General features: G+C 38.3%; 1 protein-coding gene across 2 annotated transcripts in view; it reads right to left on the reverse strand.

Moving 5' to 3' along the window:
• The window catches only part of GPATCH2 (G-patch domain containing 2), a 153,816-nt gene that overhangs the window by 20,315 nt on the left and 113,331 nt on the right, over positions 1-20,170 (reverse strand). Inside the window, exon 8 of one of the 2 annotated variants that reach the window (XM_040985679.1) lies at positions 14,337-14,407. The exons of the other annotated variant lie outside the window; for it this stretch is intronic. Within the exon in view, the coding sequence (XP_040841613.1) occupies positions 14,337-14,407 (71 nt within the window). The remainder of the gene's footprint in view (positions 1-14,336; positions 14,408-20,170) is intronic. 2 annotated transcript variants of the gene reach the window in all.

Consider the following 20,170-nt stretch of genomic DNA (forward strand, 5'->3'; position numbering starts at 1 on the left):
TTTTTGAAAATATAAGTCATTCATGCAAAATATCTCGCACACACTTTTTTTTATTATCATATCTAATTTGTAAGCAAGAAGCCCAAGGCACAGAAAAAGAATATAATTTACCTCGTTCCACATAGTTAGGGTGAGCTAAGGGCCTGCAGTTCGTTATGCAGTACTTCATAAAGGTGTTTAATGTAGAGTGTCACTACGTACACAACAAGCAAAAATATTGTCATGTACACTCATTACATGTATACTGTATTGATATGCGGCAATAAAAAGAGGTCTGGCATCATTTAATAACCATACTACTCAACTATTTTTGAGAAAAATGCAATTTGTTCCAAAAATTTAATTTTTTTTAGTGTTTTCTCTGCTTGCTTCACATGTGTCATAGCATATCAGAACGAGCCCCTCACCTTTATTTCAACCACCCACAAGAGTCACTAGGTCTAAAACCCATTGACTTTCTCATGTTGGATGGTCATCATGGATTTTCTGTTAACTATTACCTTGTACTTCCAAAATGTCTCATTTCCATCATTTGTGTGTGCTGTACTCTTATGGAGGCCAAGAGCGACTGCTGTTCTACTGAGAACATGACTGTTGTGTGCTAGTAAACACATGGCCATATTTGAAAAGTTCAGCTCATCCTTTACTTCCCCACCATTTGTTTATGTGAAATTAATTATACATGAAAGCAGTAGTCGGAGAATCAAAATGGTGGAATAGGGTAAGGACACGTTTAAACTGATGGAAAAACATTAGCCAGTGTGAAGCAGAGAGGGTACATTTGAGTAAATTGGAGAGGACAGAACAGCAAAGGGGTAATTGGAGACTGACAGACACAGGAAAGTGGCGGACACAACAGTGTGGTGATGCAGTGACTGATACCCCAGCAGCGTTCAGCAAGTGGTGATCTGAACTTTACCTGCAGCAAGAATTCCAACAGCAACCAAGTGGGAAGGGACATTTGTCGGGAGCTTAGGAGGGGAACCCAGACAAAGAACTGCCCGTCATGCTGGTGTGTTTGATCTGACCAAGAGCAGAGACAGAGCGGCAGATCCCAGACAGGAGGTACAGGAACAGGGTGGATTTCACAGCCCAATCCACCTCTGAGAGCCATATCAGGCACCATTTTCTTTAAGGAGGCAAAGGCTACAGGACAGTACTATGCATGTACTGAGCTGGAAGTGATCCCATTTCTGGCTTGGTGAATTGTAAAAATGTGGCATGCTACAGATTCCACCCAAGATAGGTGCGGGTAGCCCTCAAGACCTGATGGCCAGCAGATCAAAAACTCTAGTAGTGGCACATCAGGTGCCATTTCGTACACTGTGGTAAAGAATTTAAGACTGCAGGGACAACAGTGAGATGTGCATGCGCTGAGCTTGGAGAGAACTCACTGAATTTAGTGCACTGCACTGGACCCACAGGAAAATAATGCCAACTGTGTCATTGTACTGGTCAAAATAGGCCCGTGTGGCCCTCAGACCTAATGGCCAACAGGTTCTGGCAAGATCAGCAACACCAAAAACCTAAATGTATAGGACACCTGGTGTCTCCCTAATCCTGGGATCTGCTCCAACCTGAAGTGGAAGAAAGGTTGCACTGACAATGGTGCAGCCTCAGCACGGTATCCCAGGAGGTGGAGACTGGTGAGACAGGAGCTGGGGCTACAGAGACCATGGTGGAAATCTAACATAAGAACCTAGATCTGGAACTCACTGAAGGGAGTGACAAGAGTGACTGCAAGCAAAGAGTTGTGTACCAAGTGTAATAAGTAAAATCGAACTGTAGACCTGTGGGTGACAGAGCTTAGAAACCCGCCCCAAGGAAAGATTCTGCTAACCAGAAGTACAATGACCAAGAGCAAAAGAGGAGACAAAGGCACATTGAACATTTCTGAAGACTCCCCTGAAAAAAAGCAAAAACTTTTGCCAACCTCAGAGACAGCAAGAAAATAGGGGTTACAGAATTCAAAACATTTGTTATAAAACTTCTTATCAACAATGGGAGGCAAGTAAAGCAGGCATTCAATGAAAGCTAATATATCAGAAATGAAGAATACAGTGGGGCAAATGAAAAGTACAGTGGAGAGTCTCCAAGATAGAATGAAGCAAGCAGAAGAAAGAATCTCAAAATTAGAAGCTACTTCCTGTCACCATAGGGAAACAAACAAAAAGCTAAAAGCAGAACTGGATCAGGCCAAAAAAAGTATTCAAGAATTGAAAGACACTATTGAAAGGGCAAACATAAGAGCAATGGGAGTCCCAGAAGGTGCAGAAAGAGAAGCTGGGTTTAAAAATGTATTTAATGAAATAATAAGTGAAAAGTTCCCTGGTCTAGAGAAAGAATTGGGAAACAAATCCAGGCAGGGCACAGAACTCCCAACAGGGTTGACCAAAAGTGATCTTCACCATGACACATGATAATCAATCTCTCTTCAACTGAACACAAAGAAAAGATCCTTAAAAGTGCACGTGGAAAAAAAAATCAACTGACATATAAAGGAAAGCCAGTTAAATTCACAGGAGACCTCGCATAGGAAACTCTACAGGACAGAAGAGAATGGAGTGATATATTGCAGATTCTAACTGGAAAAAATGGTCGGCCCAGGATAATGTACTCAGCAAAGTTCTCCTTTGTCCTTGCAAATGGAATAAAATTCTTCTACTATAAAGAAAATTAGAAGAGTACGTCTCTTCCAAAGCTGCCCTACAAGGAACACTTAAGGAGCTTCTCTTGACAAAGAGGAATAGTGCCCACCAAAACCAAAGGCAAAGATGAGGAACTTCTCAGTAAAATAACAACAGAAAACTAAATAAATAAACAATCCATTGCTAAAATGGCAGGACCAATTATCATCCATACATATTAACCCTGAATGTAAATGGATTAAACTCATCAATCAAATGTCGTAGATAAGTAGACTAGATTAAAAAAACAAAATCCCTCTATTTATTGCCTACAGGACACATATCTCACCAGAAAAGATCAGCACATAATATGTCTCTTGTTTTTTTTTTTTTAGTTTCATCTCTTCAAAACACTTTCTTTCTAATTAAATTATTCATTGACCCATATATCATTCAGCAGCATCACTTTCTTCAAGATTCCTGATTTTCTTTTTCATCTCTCCACCGAAACATTAGTCATTTTTTAGCATGTTACTTAACTTCATGGTGTTTTTATTATTATTATTTTTTTTTTTCCATTGGAAAGGCGGATATACAGAGAGGAGAGACAGAGAGGAAGATCTTCCATCCGATGATTCACTCCCCAAGTGAGCGCAACGGGCCGATACTATGCCAATCCGAAGCCAGGAGCTTCTTCCGGGTCTCCCACGCGGGTGCAGGTTCCCAATCCGAAGCCAGGAGCCTCTTCCGGGTCTCCCACGCGGGTGCAGGTTCCCAAAGCTTTGGGCCGTCCTCTGCTGCTTTCCCAGGCCACAGGCAGGGAGCTGGAAGGGAAGCGGGGCTGCCGGGATTAGAACCGGTGCCCATATGGGATCCCGGGCGTGCAAGGCGAGGACCTTAACCACTTGCGCCACCGCGCCGGGCCCAACTTCATGGTGTTTTTAATTTCTTTTTTTCTTCATGTTGTTGGTCTTGTTTTATGGCTTTTCATTTAATGGGAAGTATAACAACTATGTTTTGGAGACTAGCATATCCAGTAGTGTGTTACTTAACCTCATGGTATCATAAATTTCTATTTTTCTTCCTGTTGTTGATTTTGTATTGTGGCAAGATATTGGGATAAAATGCAGTATGCATCCCTAGTTGCAGATCAAAGATGGATTTTCAATGAAACTGTTAACTATTTCCTGATAATAGGATGCTGGACTCTGGCATTGTCCATGCCCGCAGTGATGGACATATCACTGTTTATGAAGGACTATATTGTTGCAATGATACAGGAAAACTCTGTGTGTGTGAGGGGGAGGAATTGGGGAGGGGATAGGGGAAATCCTACGGCTGTGGAATTGTATCATGAAGTGATAATAATAATTTAAAAAAAAGAAAAGAGAGAACAGCAAAGGAAGCACATGTCAAAGGAAGCATAAACCACAAAGCATAATGCAAGCCAGACCTACATAAGACTGGAAGGAATAAATGGAAGAAACCCAAGTACAAGTTACATTTCTTTGAAAAAACTTTTTGTAAACATATGATTGTGGAAATAGTAAATATGTTTGAATTATTGCAAAATATAGTTAAATATACTTGTAAACAATCTGATTCTGAAAATGAAACTGATACACTGGTATATTAGTCCTTAGGAAAAAATTATCTCAAGTTACTTTAAAATGTAGAAAACTAATCACATATTCCTGGGCAAATATATATTAAATACAAAATATACAGAGAAAGGATAATATACCAAAAAAGCAGAAAAAGGATTGTAACCTTCTTTTAGTGATTATCTAATTGATGGTCATGATCATATGGTGATTCTTTCTTGTAAAACATAGAAATCTAACTAAGATCACTTCTAAAACTAGAAGGAGTTGCTGGAGAAGCCCTCCAATCAGGTCTGTACTCCAAAGACAGAAAAAGTTCATCACTGACCAGGGGGCTGGAGGGAGGGACGTGGAAGACCACAGGAGTTTGTAATGTTCATTACAGTTATCCTTGTGATAACTGTAGTCTAAGAATAGACTGTGAGTCTATTATTGAGTTTCAGGGGGAATAAATAAAATCAATGATTAGTGTAGTGTCATTGGGTAACATTTTTAATGTGGCTGAAAAAGTTGCTTACAATTAAGGAAGGCCAATTATGCCTTGAATTCTAACTCAACCATTCAATAGGAATCATTGTTGAAAAACCAGAATAATACTTGGTATTTTCTTGGAAACAGCTTACACAGTGAGACTCCTGGCATTGTGCTTTGTATACTTTCCTCATAAAGAAGTTTATGCTTTTTGGAGAAATGGCTGAAACCTGCTCTGGCCAAAATATATCTAAGATAAGCCAAGAAACCAGAAACACATACAAAGTGAAGACTTTCACAGCGAAGAAGCACAGTTTAGACTGCTCACACATACCTTTGTTGGACACGAGAATCAATTTTAGCATAAATTAGGATGACAACCAACGCAATGACACATCAAATGGATTTCAATTTAAATTGAAGGGCCTTCACTTTGGTTAATGTCAGAGACCAATTCATTTGAAAATTGATATTCAAAGGGGGGGAAAAACATTCATTCATCTTGCTTTTACTACATGGTCTCTATCTTAATAAACAAATCTAAAATGATAGAATTAACGCATCACGATTCTGTGGTGCTTAACAACAATTTGGCCATCCAATTTGGGCTAACAAGTCACAGCAAGGTGGGTGGAGCAAGGTGGATGTGAAAGAAGAGGCCTCTGAACCAATCTCAGCAAAGAAAACAAAACAAAGCCAAGGAAAAAGAAATGGACAGGAAATTCAGGAGACAGGGATACATAAAATGACATCACATGGGTAAAACCTGCACCATTCTCAGAATGTGGCACCTTGAAGGTGGCAACATGGCCCAACGAGCTAGTCCTCCACCTTCTAGCACTGGCATCCCATATGGGCAACAGTACATGTCCCAGCTGCTTCACTTTCAACCAGCTCTGTGCTTACAGCCTGGGAAAGCAGAAGAGGATGGTTCCAGCACTTGGGACCCTGCACCCACTTGGGAGATGTGGAGAAAGCTCTTGGCTCCTGGCTTGGATCAGCTCAATTTTGGCCATTCCAGCCATTTTGGGAGTGAAACTTTGAGTGGAAGATTGTTTTGTCTCTTCTTTCTATAAATTTACCTAATAAAAATAAGTCAGTGTTTTAAAAATATGGCAATTTACAGGAAAATCAAACTGACTCCTTCAGCTAATTAATTTCAAGGAAAGCAGTGGTAGGTGTGGGAATTAAATTAAAAGATACTCAGATTATAACGCAATGAGATGACTGTAGCAATGCAAAATAGCAAATGAAATCATTAAGGAATTACAGTGATTTTCAAATAGATTTGATAACGATACTGTAACTTCTTTTTAAAGAGCTGTTACCTTTTACAGACATTTCCTGATATTTTTCAGTTGATAATACGATAATTTGGGTTTGTGACTGGAAGGTGTGGGTGGAGGTACCGATGAAACAAGATTACTGACAACATTGGTAATCATTTAAGCCAAGTGAGATGCACTGGGTGTATCATTTTCTCTGTGTTTCTGTATACAATAAAATTTTGTATCATAAATGATTGTTAAAAATTGCTTTTAGCACCCTGACAATGCAAGTGAACAAGCATGCTCTCAACTCTTAAGATTGCCATTGTAAAGTTATTAGAGATTTCCCCAGACCTAGCAAGCCTCTTAAGTGACCAAATTTGAAATTAACTTACCCATGAGGCCTAAATCATCTCATTAATATACATACATGGATAGTAAGTTGATGTAAAAAAATGAACAAAAAAATCTTTATCGGGAGTTTATTGTCCTTAGAAAGGATAATGCACAGTTTTTATTCCATCTTTCTAATTAGTAATTTAAGCATATGTTCAGCATTTAACTCTAAATGTTTGTCTTTTCCCCAAGCTCAAAGACAGCTGTCCAAGATTTGAATGCCAGAAAACATTTAAATATCAACATCTGTTGAATTATGTTAATTTAGTGTAATGTAATTGGGTAAGAGTTAGAATTGATCAGAAGTATTTGAAATAAACAAAGGTAAATCCCTACCAATACCTGAGTTTACATACACATCACTAAGGAATGATGAGAAACATTTATTTCTAAAGAGAAGAGGCAAAAGAAAATTCTTGATTATAAAGAAACTGATGATTCTGAAAGTACAGCTCTGTCTCTGACAGGAGATTGTCCTGCTATTTTAAAATTAATCTCATAATTAAATGGAAATGACACATGCCTACAATGAGTTACAGTTAAATGTTTAGTATCCGAACATTTTGCCCATTAAGTAAAACATTCTAATTATATATGCATTAAATTTTTAGATTGCAGGATTATTCCTGTGACTTGACAAGTATTAAACACCTCAAAATTGAGGATTCATACTATTTCAGTTCTACTGATAAAAATACTATTTTAAAAATTAAAGCAGTGTCAATGTGGTGTATAAATGTAGGTTTATTTTGGGGACTAAAAGGTGCCAGGGTAGCTGCTGTCTATTATTTTGTTAATATAAAATATTAATTTTTACAGTGGCTACTTTTTAATAAATTAGGTCTGCTTGTTTGCTTGGGGAAGTATTCTGATTCACGTCCTCAGTGGATTAACAGATCCCTAAATGTATTCCTAATGAAGTTGTAACCCAGGCTTCAGTAGTGGCACGGGCTGCTGTGATGTGGCCTTGCAGGTGTACCTTAATCATTTCCCATGAGAATCATCCCTGGGAGTTAAAGGTTACTTTTGTGTCCATGCCGATTTAATCACAGCACCAATTTGGAGAACACCAACTGTGAAACAGACACCTGTCCTTAAGAAAATGGACTTCAAGGCACAAATTTATTTCAACTAAGGGACACCAGAACAGCTTTCATATGTTAACTATTTCCCATTAATTAGTGACCACAGCCAACTTCCAATGCAGTCCAGGAGGTGAAAGGCTGTTCAGTGTGAAAGTGTCTAGCTCATCTATCAGAGCAAGAGAGGATTTAGGCAGTATGAGTTCCATTAGACAGTAGCTGATTACTTTCATTCTTTTTATTTAATGTTACCACACAGTGGCCAAATTACATATTTGCAAAGGGCAGGCTCCCCTTTTTCTGCATGAGTTCTTCATGTTAAATTGGAAAACTGCCTCTTGATATCCTAGGTAGCTATCTAATTTTATTTAGAATAAACACAACTTAAAACAACTCTCTATAATGATTACTTCAATGTTTTGGCAAGGAAGGTTAGAATTCCAGGTTTCCAAAAGAACTGGCAGTAATTTTAGGATGGTATAAGCTCATAAAATGTACTAATGTGGCCATATAGAGTAAAACTCATTAATTAAATTCTTCTTAAAAGATGTATATGTGGCATGTTTTCAATTAATCTCCTCGAAGTATCTGTATACCTAAAGCTATTCTTATTTTCTAAATTAGAATATATGTATAATTGGATGTATTCCAATTAAACTGGTATGGCATGCATACATTCTAATTAAAAGGAGCATGTGAATATTTTCTATTACCTCATTCATGCATAATCAGAATGAATCAAAACAATCTAAGTATGCTTTTGTATCAAAAGGACTGGGTCAGGTTTTTAGAATGATAAAATCTAATGCCACTTTTAGGTTTATTTTTCAAGTTAGTATTTACATGATGCTTCAAGCTATTGACATACCAATTCAAAATCTAAAAAATATAAAATGTCAAGTGAGTTAACTTACTTAAAATATGAGGTTGAATTCACTACAGTTTTTATATGACAAAGAAGAATTTGTGTTAAACACCTGAGTCAATCAAGACAGGTCAGTGACTTACTTTTGCTCATACATTCCTATGAAAAGCAACAGTAAACAGTCTGTGTCATTAAACTGTGCTCTAATGAATAATTGCTCTACTCTAATTTATTAACAGCTGCTCAAAAATCTAGTAATTAATAGTTTCATTTATTTTTTGGCAAACCTGCAAAATGACAAATAGTTTTGTATCTGTTGCAAATTAGGTCTCCTTTCCAAACAATGAATGGCAGCGTGGGGAGGACGAGCAAACAGAACCCTAGAGCATCTTTGCATCTTGAGAAGATCAAATAAAGAGCAGCTGCACTTCGATCTGTTGCCTCCGCAATCAAATATACTGATCTTTGTCATCCTATGGAAACGCACATGCTCAGGACAAATGTAAATAGGAACAACCTTTCTGTGTTGTGTGTGTCTGCATGAATGCTGTTGGTTTCATTGCTATTATTAAATTATCGCTCCACTTTTTTTTTTCCTTCAGGAGACCATTTTTACTATTAATTGGCAAAGATGACAATAGAAAATAAAGTTTACATTTTCTTTCTCACAAGAAATAGTGATACATCAGAGCAGCCAGTATCAGGGATTATCAGGTCATTTAATAGAGAGTAATGAAAAATAAAATGCTGTCAGAAAATTAATAATGTGAATTAACAAAGATACTTAAAATAGAAAACTGGGTAGAACTGTTTAAATACCAGCATTAAAGCATTCTGACTGCACTAGAAATTGCATGTCTGCTAGACCACTGGATGATCTAACCTTTCTGCTTCATAGTTGGTGTCATAAGAGATGTAGGTGAAAAAGCAGAAAGATCCACTCCCTAAAACATACCAGAGCCAAAACGTAAAGGCCTTGGGGAGCTTTGATACTAATCAAAGGGTTCTGACATGAGAAACAATCGTGTGTTATTAAATGAGGTTATGGCATGAAAAAGATTTTTTCTAATTTTGAAATGCATAAAATTATATTTAAGTACTGCCATGCTGAAACATGAGGCTGGATATTATGGACAGTTCTCCAGGTGGCTTTGGACCAAAATACTTGTTAACATCTGGAGTTCTCAGTATGTGTAGAATGTGCTGGGAATGCAACATTCTGAGATGGAGACAACCTGAGGTCTATTCTAGGACACCTTAGAAACAGGAGGTCCTTTGAATGTGTTATCCCAGTAGGTCCCCCTGTCCTTGAGGTGTATAAGGTATATAAGGCCTACCAGCTGTGGTGCAAGAGGTATATGCGGTTGACACTCCATTTAATGCAGGAAATTTTCCTGAGTCTTGAGGTCCTAACTCATAGTGGACCCTAGGTTTCTTCTGTCCCTTGCAATCAACCTGTGAGTAATAAATCCGTTCCCCATAACTTCTTCATGGTGAGTGTGCCGTCTCACTGGACTGGGTAAGCTGGCAACTAGAAAGGTGAAGCTGCCACACAGATACCAAGTGAAGAAATCATTCTAAGTATTACTAACAGCTGTGTGCATTTTTCTGAGATTCAGGTGTGTCTGGGTGAATATGATTCTTCACTCTAGCAATTACATGTAATAATCACTAAAAATTCACAAGTGTTAAATAGTGAAAGCCACAGATATAGGTATGTAGTCTCTACATTACAAACAAGTGTTTATTCATTAAGGAGTTTTATGTTTTTCTGAATTTGAAGTTTTAAGGTATATCCAAATGACTGAATGGCCTAAAAAACTGAGATATCAATGAAATATCAGATAAGGGATAGAACGCAATAAAGCTAAGATGAAACTTGGTAGCAGGAAAATATATAGGAAGCAATGGAAATTGCAAGACTTACCAGGAAATACAACTCCATAGGACAATCAAAGAGAAACATCATATGGGGATAATCACCTGATATTCGTCTCACAAGAAACATGTACTAGCAAATACCACGAGGAAGAGACATCGTATGAATACAATGCTAAGAGGAAAAGTTTTCATAGCACCCACTGTCCGAAACACCCTCTGTTGGGGGAGATCTCTCAGGACATTAAACTGAAGTGATAAAATATAGATTACAAAACTAGAATCAAGTGAACCACTTAAAATTCTTTCTACTTAAAGAATGAGCAAAATTCTCTCAGAAGTTTGATTACAGGTCCCATTAGGTAACATAGGTGAGAAGAATGAGAATATGGATCAGATTTCTAATGAACATTTGAGCGACCGCAATGCATTAATACTATTAACAGCTGTAATGTGATGGCCTGGTATAATGTCATGTGAACTGCTGATGGTGCCTGAAGCTATGAGAGGGGATAATTTGCAGAATAAGAAGCAGGAGAAGAGATCTAAAGGAACCCACCCAGTAGGAAGAGTGAGAAGCACAGAATAGCCTGTGAACACAGAAGCCATTACTGATGACGCAGAACTTCCGGGGAGAAGTGCTTGGATTTATTAAAATTGGTTACTTGATGACAGCTCTTTGATATTATTTGTCATAGCAGAACAGGCTGAGAGTTGAAAGAGAATTTTCCCTGCACTCATCATTAATCTGAAGAAACTATATGACTATCAAAAGTAGATCCGCCGCAAAACAAAGGGCATAACTGGACATCCCGAAAACCACAATCAAAATGCATTACATCATTGGCCGCACTGGGAAATGTGCCCCTAGAACCTTGCTAGGGAAATCCTGAAAACTGCTGAGGAATGGAGAGTCAGATGTATAGACTCCAAAGGCTAAAGCTGTAACGAAAGTGCCCGTTTTCAGACTTTCTATAAGCAATATCTACTTCAAGAAGTCTCATAGTTCAGTCAATGACAGTGGGTCACTTCTGCATTTAGCTTTTCTTACTAGCTTGGTATATTCTGAGAGAAAATGATCCTACAGTTTATTGATTTAATACCTTACAGTTTTGTCTAACCTCTATGTTTTTCCACAAGTTCCAAATGGGAAGTGAAGTTGCTCATCTGAAAGCGGCAAGAAAAGCCAACAGAATATCACAAGCACTAAGGAAGAAAGCAGATGTAAGGGGAAGAACACAGAAAAACACAACATAAGGAAGGGAAAACATTTTCATCTTGCATTCAATAAAACTTTCCACAAGAATTAAACTTGTCTTTCTTTCTTTTTGTTTACTTTGTCTTAAATTGCCCTATATCTAACCTAACAGCTGCAAAGGAATCAAAAAAGACACGGACTCCACAAATCAGAACAAAGAACCTCCTATAAGAGGAAGATTCAAGGAAATACAATATCTTGGAAATAAAAATATGGTATGAGATCCAGGGACCACGAGCTCTCACAAGTAGAGAGAAGAGCAGGATTCTCAGGGTGACAGTGAAGAGATGTGTCCTGATGCCAGATATTCAGCAGAGGGCAAGCAGTAGAATGAATCTCAAAATTGGGGCGCACCAAAAAAGGTGCCACCATGTCACTGAATGGGGGGCCTGTACACTTCCATGAGGAAGTGGCTGCTGAGTTAGGGTAGGGCACACAGCATGGGGCCAGGGTTGGAGGGAGGCCAGAAAAATCTAAAACAGAATGATCTCCATAGGTAAATGGTCATATATCTGTGACTCATAACTATATACATGATCATACTGATAAAGATAGAGATTGTGTATTTGGTCTAAGAGAAACACAAACCAGAGTAGATGGGGCAGAGTGGCAAGGGATGAGAGAGAGAGAGAGAAAAGAAGAAGAAGAAGAGGAGGAGGAGGAGAGGAAAAAGGGAACCACAGCAAGAAGTCTGTATATAACAAAAATTAATTTAAGAAATAGCAATTTAAGCACGAAATAACAGAAACGTGCATGTCAGTAGTAGAAGAATAGCTACAAGAGTTAAAAGCAGTTTCCTTTCAGGAATGAAATTAGATGAGAAAGGATAGGACTGGACTGGAGCTTGCTATAATCTTTAAAAGTGTTGCAGGAATAGAACAATTTAATATCCTAAGATAGGCAGAAATATAAAATCACTGAAAACCACTGAAACTAGCACAGTCTATAATGAACAGTTCTGGGTTTGAGAAGGGGCCAAGCACAGGCATAACCATTTGTTCCTAGCATGGTTTCACCCAGCTTTCGCAGTGCACAAACAGCCCTGGGAGCCACCCCGAATTTTTTTCTTATGGATATCTGCGCCACAGATCCTGGTCTTTCAGTGTGGGGAAGGCAGCATCCATCCTAAGGTGACGGGCAGTTAGATCTATACGGATCATAAGGGTTCCTATCGCATTCCTGGTGCACCTGAGTGCGGCTGCATCGCCTCTTGCTTCAGGTCCAAGTCACATACAAGTTCATAAGACAGAGGACTTCTTGCAGTTTTCTGTTTATTTTAACTTTCTAAATTCATCCATGGTTGGCATTAAAGGAGGGTGGCAGTAATCTTGTAGACTAAAATCTTAACTGGAATGGGAACTCGATCCAAGTTTCAAATATTTACGGCCGTAAAATTTTCTAATTACCGTGTAAGTATAATTCATAATTTGGTTTTAATTCACTTTTTGATATATGAATTACTCAGAAATAATGTTTATTTTTAACTCCAAACTTTAAAATGTAAATATGCTTGCTACCTAATTAACGTTAAGTCAGGGAATATGATATTAATAATAAATTCTTTGAAATTTGTTGCTACTAGCTTTATGGCCTATTAAGTGGTTAATTTTGTATAAATTCTGTATCTTAAGAGTAAGTTCTCTGTTTTCATGCTGGACTGCATAGAATTCTATTAATTTAACCTTGGTAATTTTATGTGGGGGAAATTATTTGTGTATATATTTTTTGATTGCTTAAGTTATCAAAAACATGAGTTATATTGAGGTAGAATCAACACGGCAGTAGTTACTGAGTTTCCCCATGTATTGCCAGTGACGTGTGTTTAAAATATTGTCCAAAACAATAAACTGGGAGAAATTTTTTGTATTAAGGCAAATTTTTACAACATGAAAGGAACATGACTGTAAAACCATTTCTAAGGAAGAATCCAGGCGCCAGCACTGTGGTTTAGCAGGGAAGGCCACTGTCCTTATCTCTGGCACTGGTTGGAATCCTGGGTGAGTTCTGACTCAAGCACCTGCTAAGGGCCTGGGACAGGCATCAGAAGCTGGCCAGCCCAGTGCGCTCCTGCCATGCCCAGCAGAGACCTGGCTGAGGAGTAAATCGGTGGATGGCAAAGCCCTTGCTGTGTCTCTTCCTCTGTAACTCTGACTTTCAAATAAATGAAAAAAAATTTTTTTTTTCTTTTTAAAGAGATTATTATTTTTCTCAGTCTTCATTCATTGATATAGTGGTATAATAAAACACATTTTGTTCTCTTAAAGCCTAACTGCCATTTAAATTTGGGGAGCAAGTTTAATTTTTTTAATGAAATAATATTGATTTAAAATCCATTCATTATGGGAAACACAATACTTCTTTTAAAATCAATTCTTTTGGGATGGTTTTTGGCATGCTGATTAGGGTGCTGCCCTTTAACACCTCTTTACCTCCCATAGTGCAGTGCGTTGGCTTGAGTCTTAAACACGCCATTTCTGTTTCCAGCTTCTTGAGAATGTGTACCCAGGGAGATAGCAAGTGCTAGTTCAAAGAGTTGAACTGCTGCCATCCGAGTCGGACATCTGATTGGATTCTGAGCTGCTGGCTGTAGCCTGACCCAACTCTAACCATTGTGGCCATGGGTGAAGTGAAATGTCAGTTGGGAGATGCCTATTGGGCTGTCTCTCTATCCCATTTTAAGAAATGAATTAAACAAAAATCTCTTCTTTATTTTTCACCAGTTTTAAATAATACAGATGAAATAATATATAGGTAAGTAAATAGTATGGAGACTATTTTAAGCTAGCTTTTGAGATTCCAAGGCTACCCAAATTACATTCATTTTGGCATAGAAAACAAATGCAGCTGACATAACGCTGAGAATTCAAAGTGAACCTGAGTGGCTTACCTGCTGGCAGTTTTCACAGAACAGTTTTTCTTGTGTCCTCTTTCAGCTCGGTTATCTCTCAGAAGCTGATGCTGTACAAAAGTATTAGGACAAAGTTGTAGAAACAAAAATATTTTCATTATATTATAGTAGAAAAATATTCAGTGGAACAGTAGTTGTTCACTTGCTTTACATTTTTTTCTTCTAGCTTCTCTTTAAGCAAAGAATACTCAGTTTGAGCGAGATGCCACCATCACTGTTGCAAAAATGGTCGTGAGAACTGGCAAGGCAATTTTTCCTTGGAAGCTAAATTGCTCTTTCTAGTCATTTAGTAGTGAGCCTGGAGCCGGAGGTCTAGAACTCAGTTCTATTCCTGGTTCTCTAGAATAGTCCCGGTAAAAGTAATGCAACCAGTTTATGTCAACAGCTTCTAGACTACAGCATTCTGCTAAGAGTAGTTTGAGGCATGTCACCATACTGTACCTACTTGCCTAAACCTGGTAAAGAAACACACTTGAAACACTATTCTTCAAAGGAATTAATTGGCTTGGAAATACATAATTAGAAAAAATTATATATCTAATTGCCTCTTCAAAATGCCTTCTCATCCACTCCCCTTTGTACTTGCTTTACCCTAATTGGCAAGAAAAAAGAAATAGTCAACACTCTTCATTATGTGTTATTCAAATTGTAGCTTAGCTTATTTATGCAGATCTATGATTATATGCAAGATTAGGCAGAAAAAAAGTTATACAGTATATTAGAAATTAACTCTAGCACAAACAACAGTCTCAGAGGTAATAAGGCAGGTTCTAATCCCAGCTGTATCAGGAACTAACAAGTCATTAAGTTCCAATAACAGCTTTACCATTTACAAGCACGGTAACCTTAGGCAAAGTACTTAACCTCCCTAAGCCCTGGTCCCCAACTGTAAAATGGAGATAACAATAATATCCATATTTACGGCTACTGGGAGTATTAAAGCTAGACAATGTAAAATGCTTAGCTCTATTCGACAAGAAGACAGGAAGTGCTAAGATTAACATTATAATTAATGAGTGTTACTGTCAGTGGGTACTGACTGACCAGTATGAACAGTTTTTAGTGAAGACTAGAGTAACTGCTTTAAATTGTTCAATGACATCACTTAGAATCAATTAGCATATCTAGTTATCACTGAGAAGGTACAGAAATTAACTAGATCATCAAGAATATGGGTAGATTATTCTTTCAGGAATGTCTTAACTAAATAAACATATCTAAAATTGTTGAAAATGTCTATGTCAGCTGTGACCAGCAACACTCTATTTCTCTCACCAGAAACAATACCCAAAGTGATTTTGCTGTCCCTGGCCTTGTTCCCGTCTAATCCTTCCTTCACAGTATGGCCAATTTGAACGTCCTAAAATCAATGTGATGATTATATTACTCATTTGAGGTAAATCCTAACAGCTTACAAAGGTTTCCCTCCACTTCAGAATTGAGTACACATCTAAATTCATAATATTTGAGGTTTCCAATTATCCCTGTCCTAACCTCCTTAATGACACATCATATAGCCTCAGCCTTCTCAATCTTTTCTTTGTTATTACCATAGATTTCTTTTGCATCTTTTTGAAAAATTTTGAATTTTATGGTACAATTTCATAGGGTCTGAGATTAGTTTGGGGTGTGTGCCAAAGCCCTGCACCTCTGGTCCCTTTCAGTTACTCATCCGGCCTCTTGCATCTCTATGGTTCAGCACTGTGCTGGGAATAATCTGAGTGCTTAAAACAAGAATGAAGAGACGAAATCCATACGAATGAGATTTAATAGTATCTGATATGTAACTGAAATCATATCTCATAGTTATTAAAAACAGCAACATATGTCTGAAGTCCATTAATCTGAAAGTGTTTCAGATAAGAAACACTTCGTACCATGAACATGAAATTGCTTCTAAAAGTAAAAAAGAAAAATACTTTGGCATTTCTAAGTTTAGTGCCTTTAAAATACATATATTTACAGACCAACATTTGTGACACAGGTAGGTAGAGGTAAGATGATGGAATCTCCATCTTCTTCAAGAGTGGTTTTTTTAAACTTTCTAATTCTATGACTAAAAATATATTGAGCAATATCCCTAAGATTGTGTCCAAACAGTCCAAACTTCTTAAAATCGTAGGTACATTATTTTGAAATAAAAGTTCCATGGTCTAGCTTTGAACAATGCAATTTTCAGGCAATGCATGCTGTGTCCACTAGCTCTGGTTACCTCTTAGAGAAGCTACTACTTGGATGACCTTTCACTTGAGCAGCATCCCTGAATTTGGATGTGACACCTCCTTCCACTAGGCTCATACCAGAACATGGTTCTGCTTCAAAATTTATGATTTTGATGGGCTTTGTGATAGAAGGATATGAATTTTGAAATTATTTAATGCAATGTATCTAAATAAAAAGTCATCATAAAATGATCTCACCTTGCCAGTAACATTACAAATTTGATGATATCTTTGCGATTTTAAAATGAAGTTGAGATAGATATATAGACTTCAATCTCTGAGTCATGGATTTAAAAGTTAATACAACAACTTAAATCTTTCTCGGGTTAAGATGACACAATCTAGGGAAATACTAGAAGATACAGACTTATACTTAAAAGGTTCTCAGCATGTTCCAAGTCAAGCCATGAATTCACAATACAAGATACAAGAATCCCTGATCTTTGCTCTAATAAACAATAGTAGCTAGTCAGATTTTGTGATTCTTTAGCCTTAATGGTATTTTTCTTTTTCCTTGGACTCCTATCAGTGTCACAAGTGAGGTCCTTTTTCAAGGTTCTGACTCAGTTATGTCAACTCCAATTAAAAATAGAACTTTGGAATATGGTGCGAAGTGCTTCTTACCTTCCAACTTTCAGACTGCTGGACTTAGGTCAGACGGAGATACAATTCCCTTATTAGTGACCTGCAGATGTACATTAAAAAAATGACTCACATAAGAATTACATTAAAATCCATAAATGTAGAGCCTAGGTACAAAACTATGAAAAACTTGTGGGATTTCACCAGGAATTGCTTCTCAGAAACAGTGGTCTTTTAGAATTACAGAAATGGAGCCAAGAAATAAGCCAGCCCCCAAACGACAAATACAGTGTTGTCCCTGTTTTGTGGCTATAAGAAAATGTAATCGGGCCCGGCGCGGTGGCGCAGTGGTTATGGTCCTCGCCTTGCACGCCCGGGATCCCATATGGGCGCCAGTTCTATCCCGGCAGCCCTGCTTCCCTTCCAGCTCCCTGCCTGTGGCCCGGGAAAGCAGTCCAGGACGGCCCAAAGCTTTGGGACCCTGCACCCACGTGGGAGACCCGGAAGAGGCTCCTGGCTTCGGATCAGCATAGCATTGGCCGCTGCGATCCCTTGGGGAGTGAATCATCGGACGGAAGATCTTCCTCTCTGTCTCTCCTCTCTGTATATCCACCTTTCCAATTAAAAAAATAATAAAAATAAATCTTTAAAAAAAAAAAAAGAAAAAAAAAAAGAAAATGTAATCTATGTGAGGAAACCTGACATTTTTGATTTGACGATCATTTACAAGCTTTTTCTGTATTCTTCTGGAACAGTGTTGCTGGTTTTTTATTTTTGTTTTTCCTACTTGATATTTGCTGAATTCTTTAATCCTGTGATTGCAAAATGCACTGAAAGTGTGGCTTTGTAACATTTTGGAAAAAAAAGGAAGGACTTACGGAAAGCGGAAGGTGAGGGGGGATGCGGATAGCACAGAATCTTAAATGTTAAAAGTGCAGCTTTCTGTGATGGTTCCACAAACACCTGCCGGTCAAATCCCACACTCAAGAGGAAGCAGCCCACAGCACCGAGTTTACTCCACGGCAGCCCTCTCTGCTGTCTGACAGCTGAGACAGCTGAGCTCAGGAGGGTTTCAACTGGCGGCCACTTTTCAGGAAACTTCTTACAAGTCTCCAAAAAAAAAAAAAAAAAAAAAAAAAACCACAGCTGCAGGGCTGTTCACACCTGGCTCGTAGGTGTTCTCCAAATGAAAAGAGAGTTCTGGAATATCTAATGTAAATAATGACCCATCAGGACATTTGCAAACTCTCAAAATGTCAAACTATAATTTTGAAGGAGGTAAAGCCTGAAATTTAAAAGGACAACGCAAAACAATGACGTCACACAGTCGTCTCCCCCTTCTCCCTTCCAGCTGTGAACTCGCCCTAGCATTTCTCTCCTGTCCTGTATCCTCTACATGGTTCTCTAATTACAATTTCTTTGCCTCGGACTTGAACCATCTCAAGAGCAAAAAGTTGTTCTGTATGAACATCTCTTTTTTAGCAAATTGTGAGACCCTGATACAAAATGCCTAAGTTATTTTATAATTATGTAAGAAAAATATGATTTATGAAGGATATAAATAAAATGGGGTTTATAATTGAAGTAACCAAAAAAGAACTATCAGATGGGGGAAGGAAGTGAAATATGGTTTTAATTAAGGGAGGAGTCAACATTATCATTTTTTAAAAAGATTTATTTGATTTTACTGCAAAGTCAGATATACAGAGAGGAGAGACAAAGATCTTCCATCTACTGATTCACTCCCCAAGTGGCCATAAATGGCTAGTGCTGAGCCGGTCCAAAGCCCTGAGGCAGGAGCTTCTTCCAGGTCTCCCACGTGGGTGCAGGGTCTCAAGGCTTTGGGCCGTCCTGCACTGCTTTCTCAGGCCACAAGCAGGGAGCTGGATGAGAAGCGGGGCTGCCAGGATTAGAACCAGTGCCCATATGGGATCCTGGCGTGTTCAAAGCGAGGACTTGAGCCACTAGGCTACCGCGCTGGCCCCATTATAATTTCTTTATGTTCAGAAGTTAGTACAAGAAAAAAATCAGTGACTGCCTATTGAGAAATTTTTGTACTTCTTTATTGTACTGCATTTTATCAGTTGTACATAAGTTTAGCCAATAGCTCACAGCATCGCATATAATTGAACCGAAGTTGAACCAGGAAATGATTAACTCTCAGAATGCAAAGAATTCCTCTTTGAATGTATACATACACTTAGGCGCATAAAACGCTCATGGAAAAACAGAATTAATGTGCTTTCCATGAACTTGTTGAAGATTTTGGTATATATAGCTGCTTCTTATTATTTGTACATAAGTGAACTCGTTTAGTAGCTAAATGTGTTTGCATCTCCAAAGTCAATACTTCACTTGCTTTTGCTGTTATTCATAAACTGGTGCAAAATGATAAAAAACCCAAAAACAGTCACAGAGAATGATGTCCTCCTAGCTGAGATCAAAGCTGACACCGTCTTCCAGATTCAGCTCTCATATCATGGACAAACGCATTCCCTGTGGTCCCTTGAGTGTGATACTTTTTCCAGTTTTGTACTTTTACCTGATGAGCTCGCTCTGCCCAGCTGCCCGCAAGCATGGCGCTGGAGCACTTTCTAGCATTCCCAATCACAAGGAGATTGTAACATGCCATACAGGGAAAATGCCTTATGTTAGATAAACCTAATTTAGGCAAGAGTTACAATGCTGTCCGGCCACAGGTTTAATATACCACATTATATCATATATACACACAAGAGATTGTTTAAACAGAAATCCACATAAGACAAGGGCATGTGTTCATAGCCTTCTTAAAATATTTTGGCTATTGGCCCGGCGCGGAAGCCTGGCGGCTGAAGTCCTTGCCTTGTATGTGCCAGGATCCCATATGGGCACTGTTTTTTTTTTTTCCCAGTGGTCCCACTTCCCATCCAGCTTCCTGCTTGTGGCCTGGAAAAGTAGTCAAGGACAGCCCAAAGCCTTGAGACCATGACCACGTGTGAGAACTGGAGGAAGCTCCTGGCTCCTGGC

This window comes from Ochotona curzoniae, unplaced genomic scaffold (assembly GCF_017591425.1).
Source record: "Ochotona curzoniae isolate NIBS_2020 unplaced genomic scaffold, NIBS_Ocur_1.0 contig_430, whole genome shotgun sequence".
Classification (NCBI taxonomy): domain Eukaryota; kingdom Metazoa; phylum Chordata; class Mammalia; order Lagomorpha; family Ochotonidae; genus Ochotona; species Ochotona curzoniae.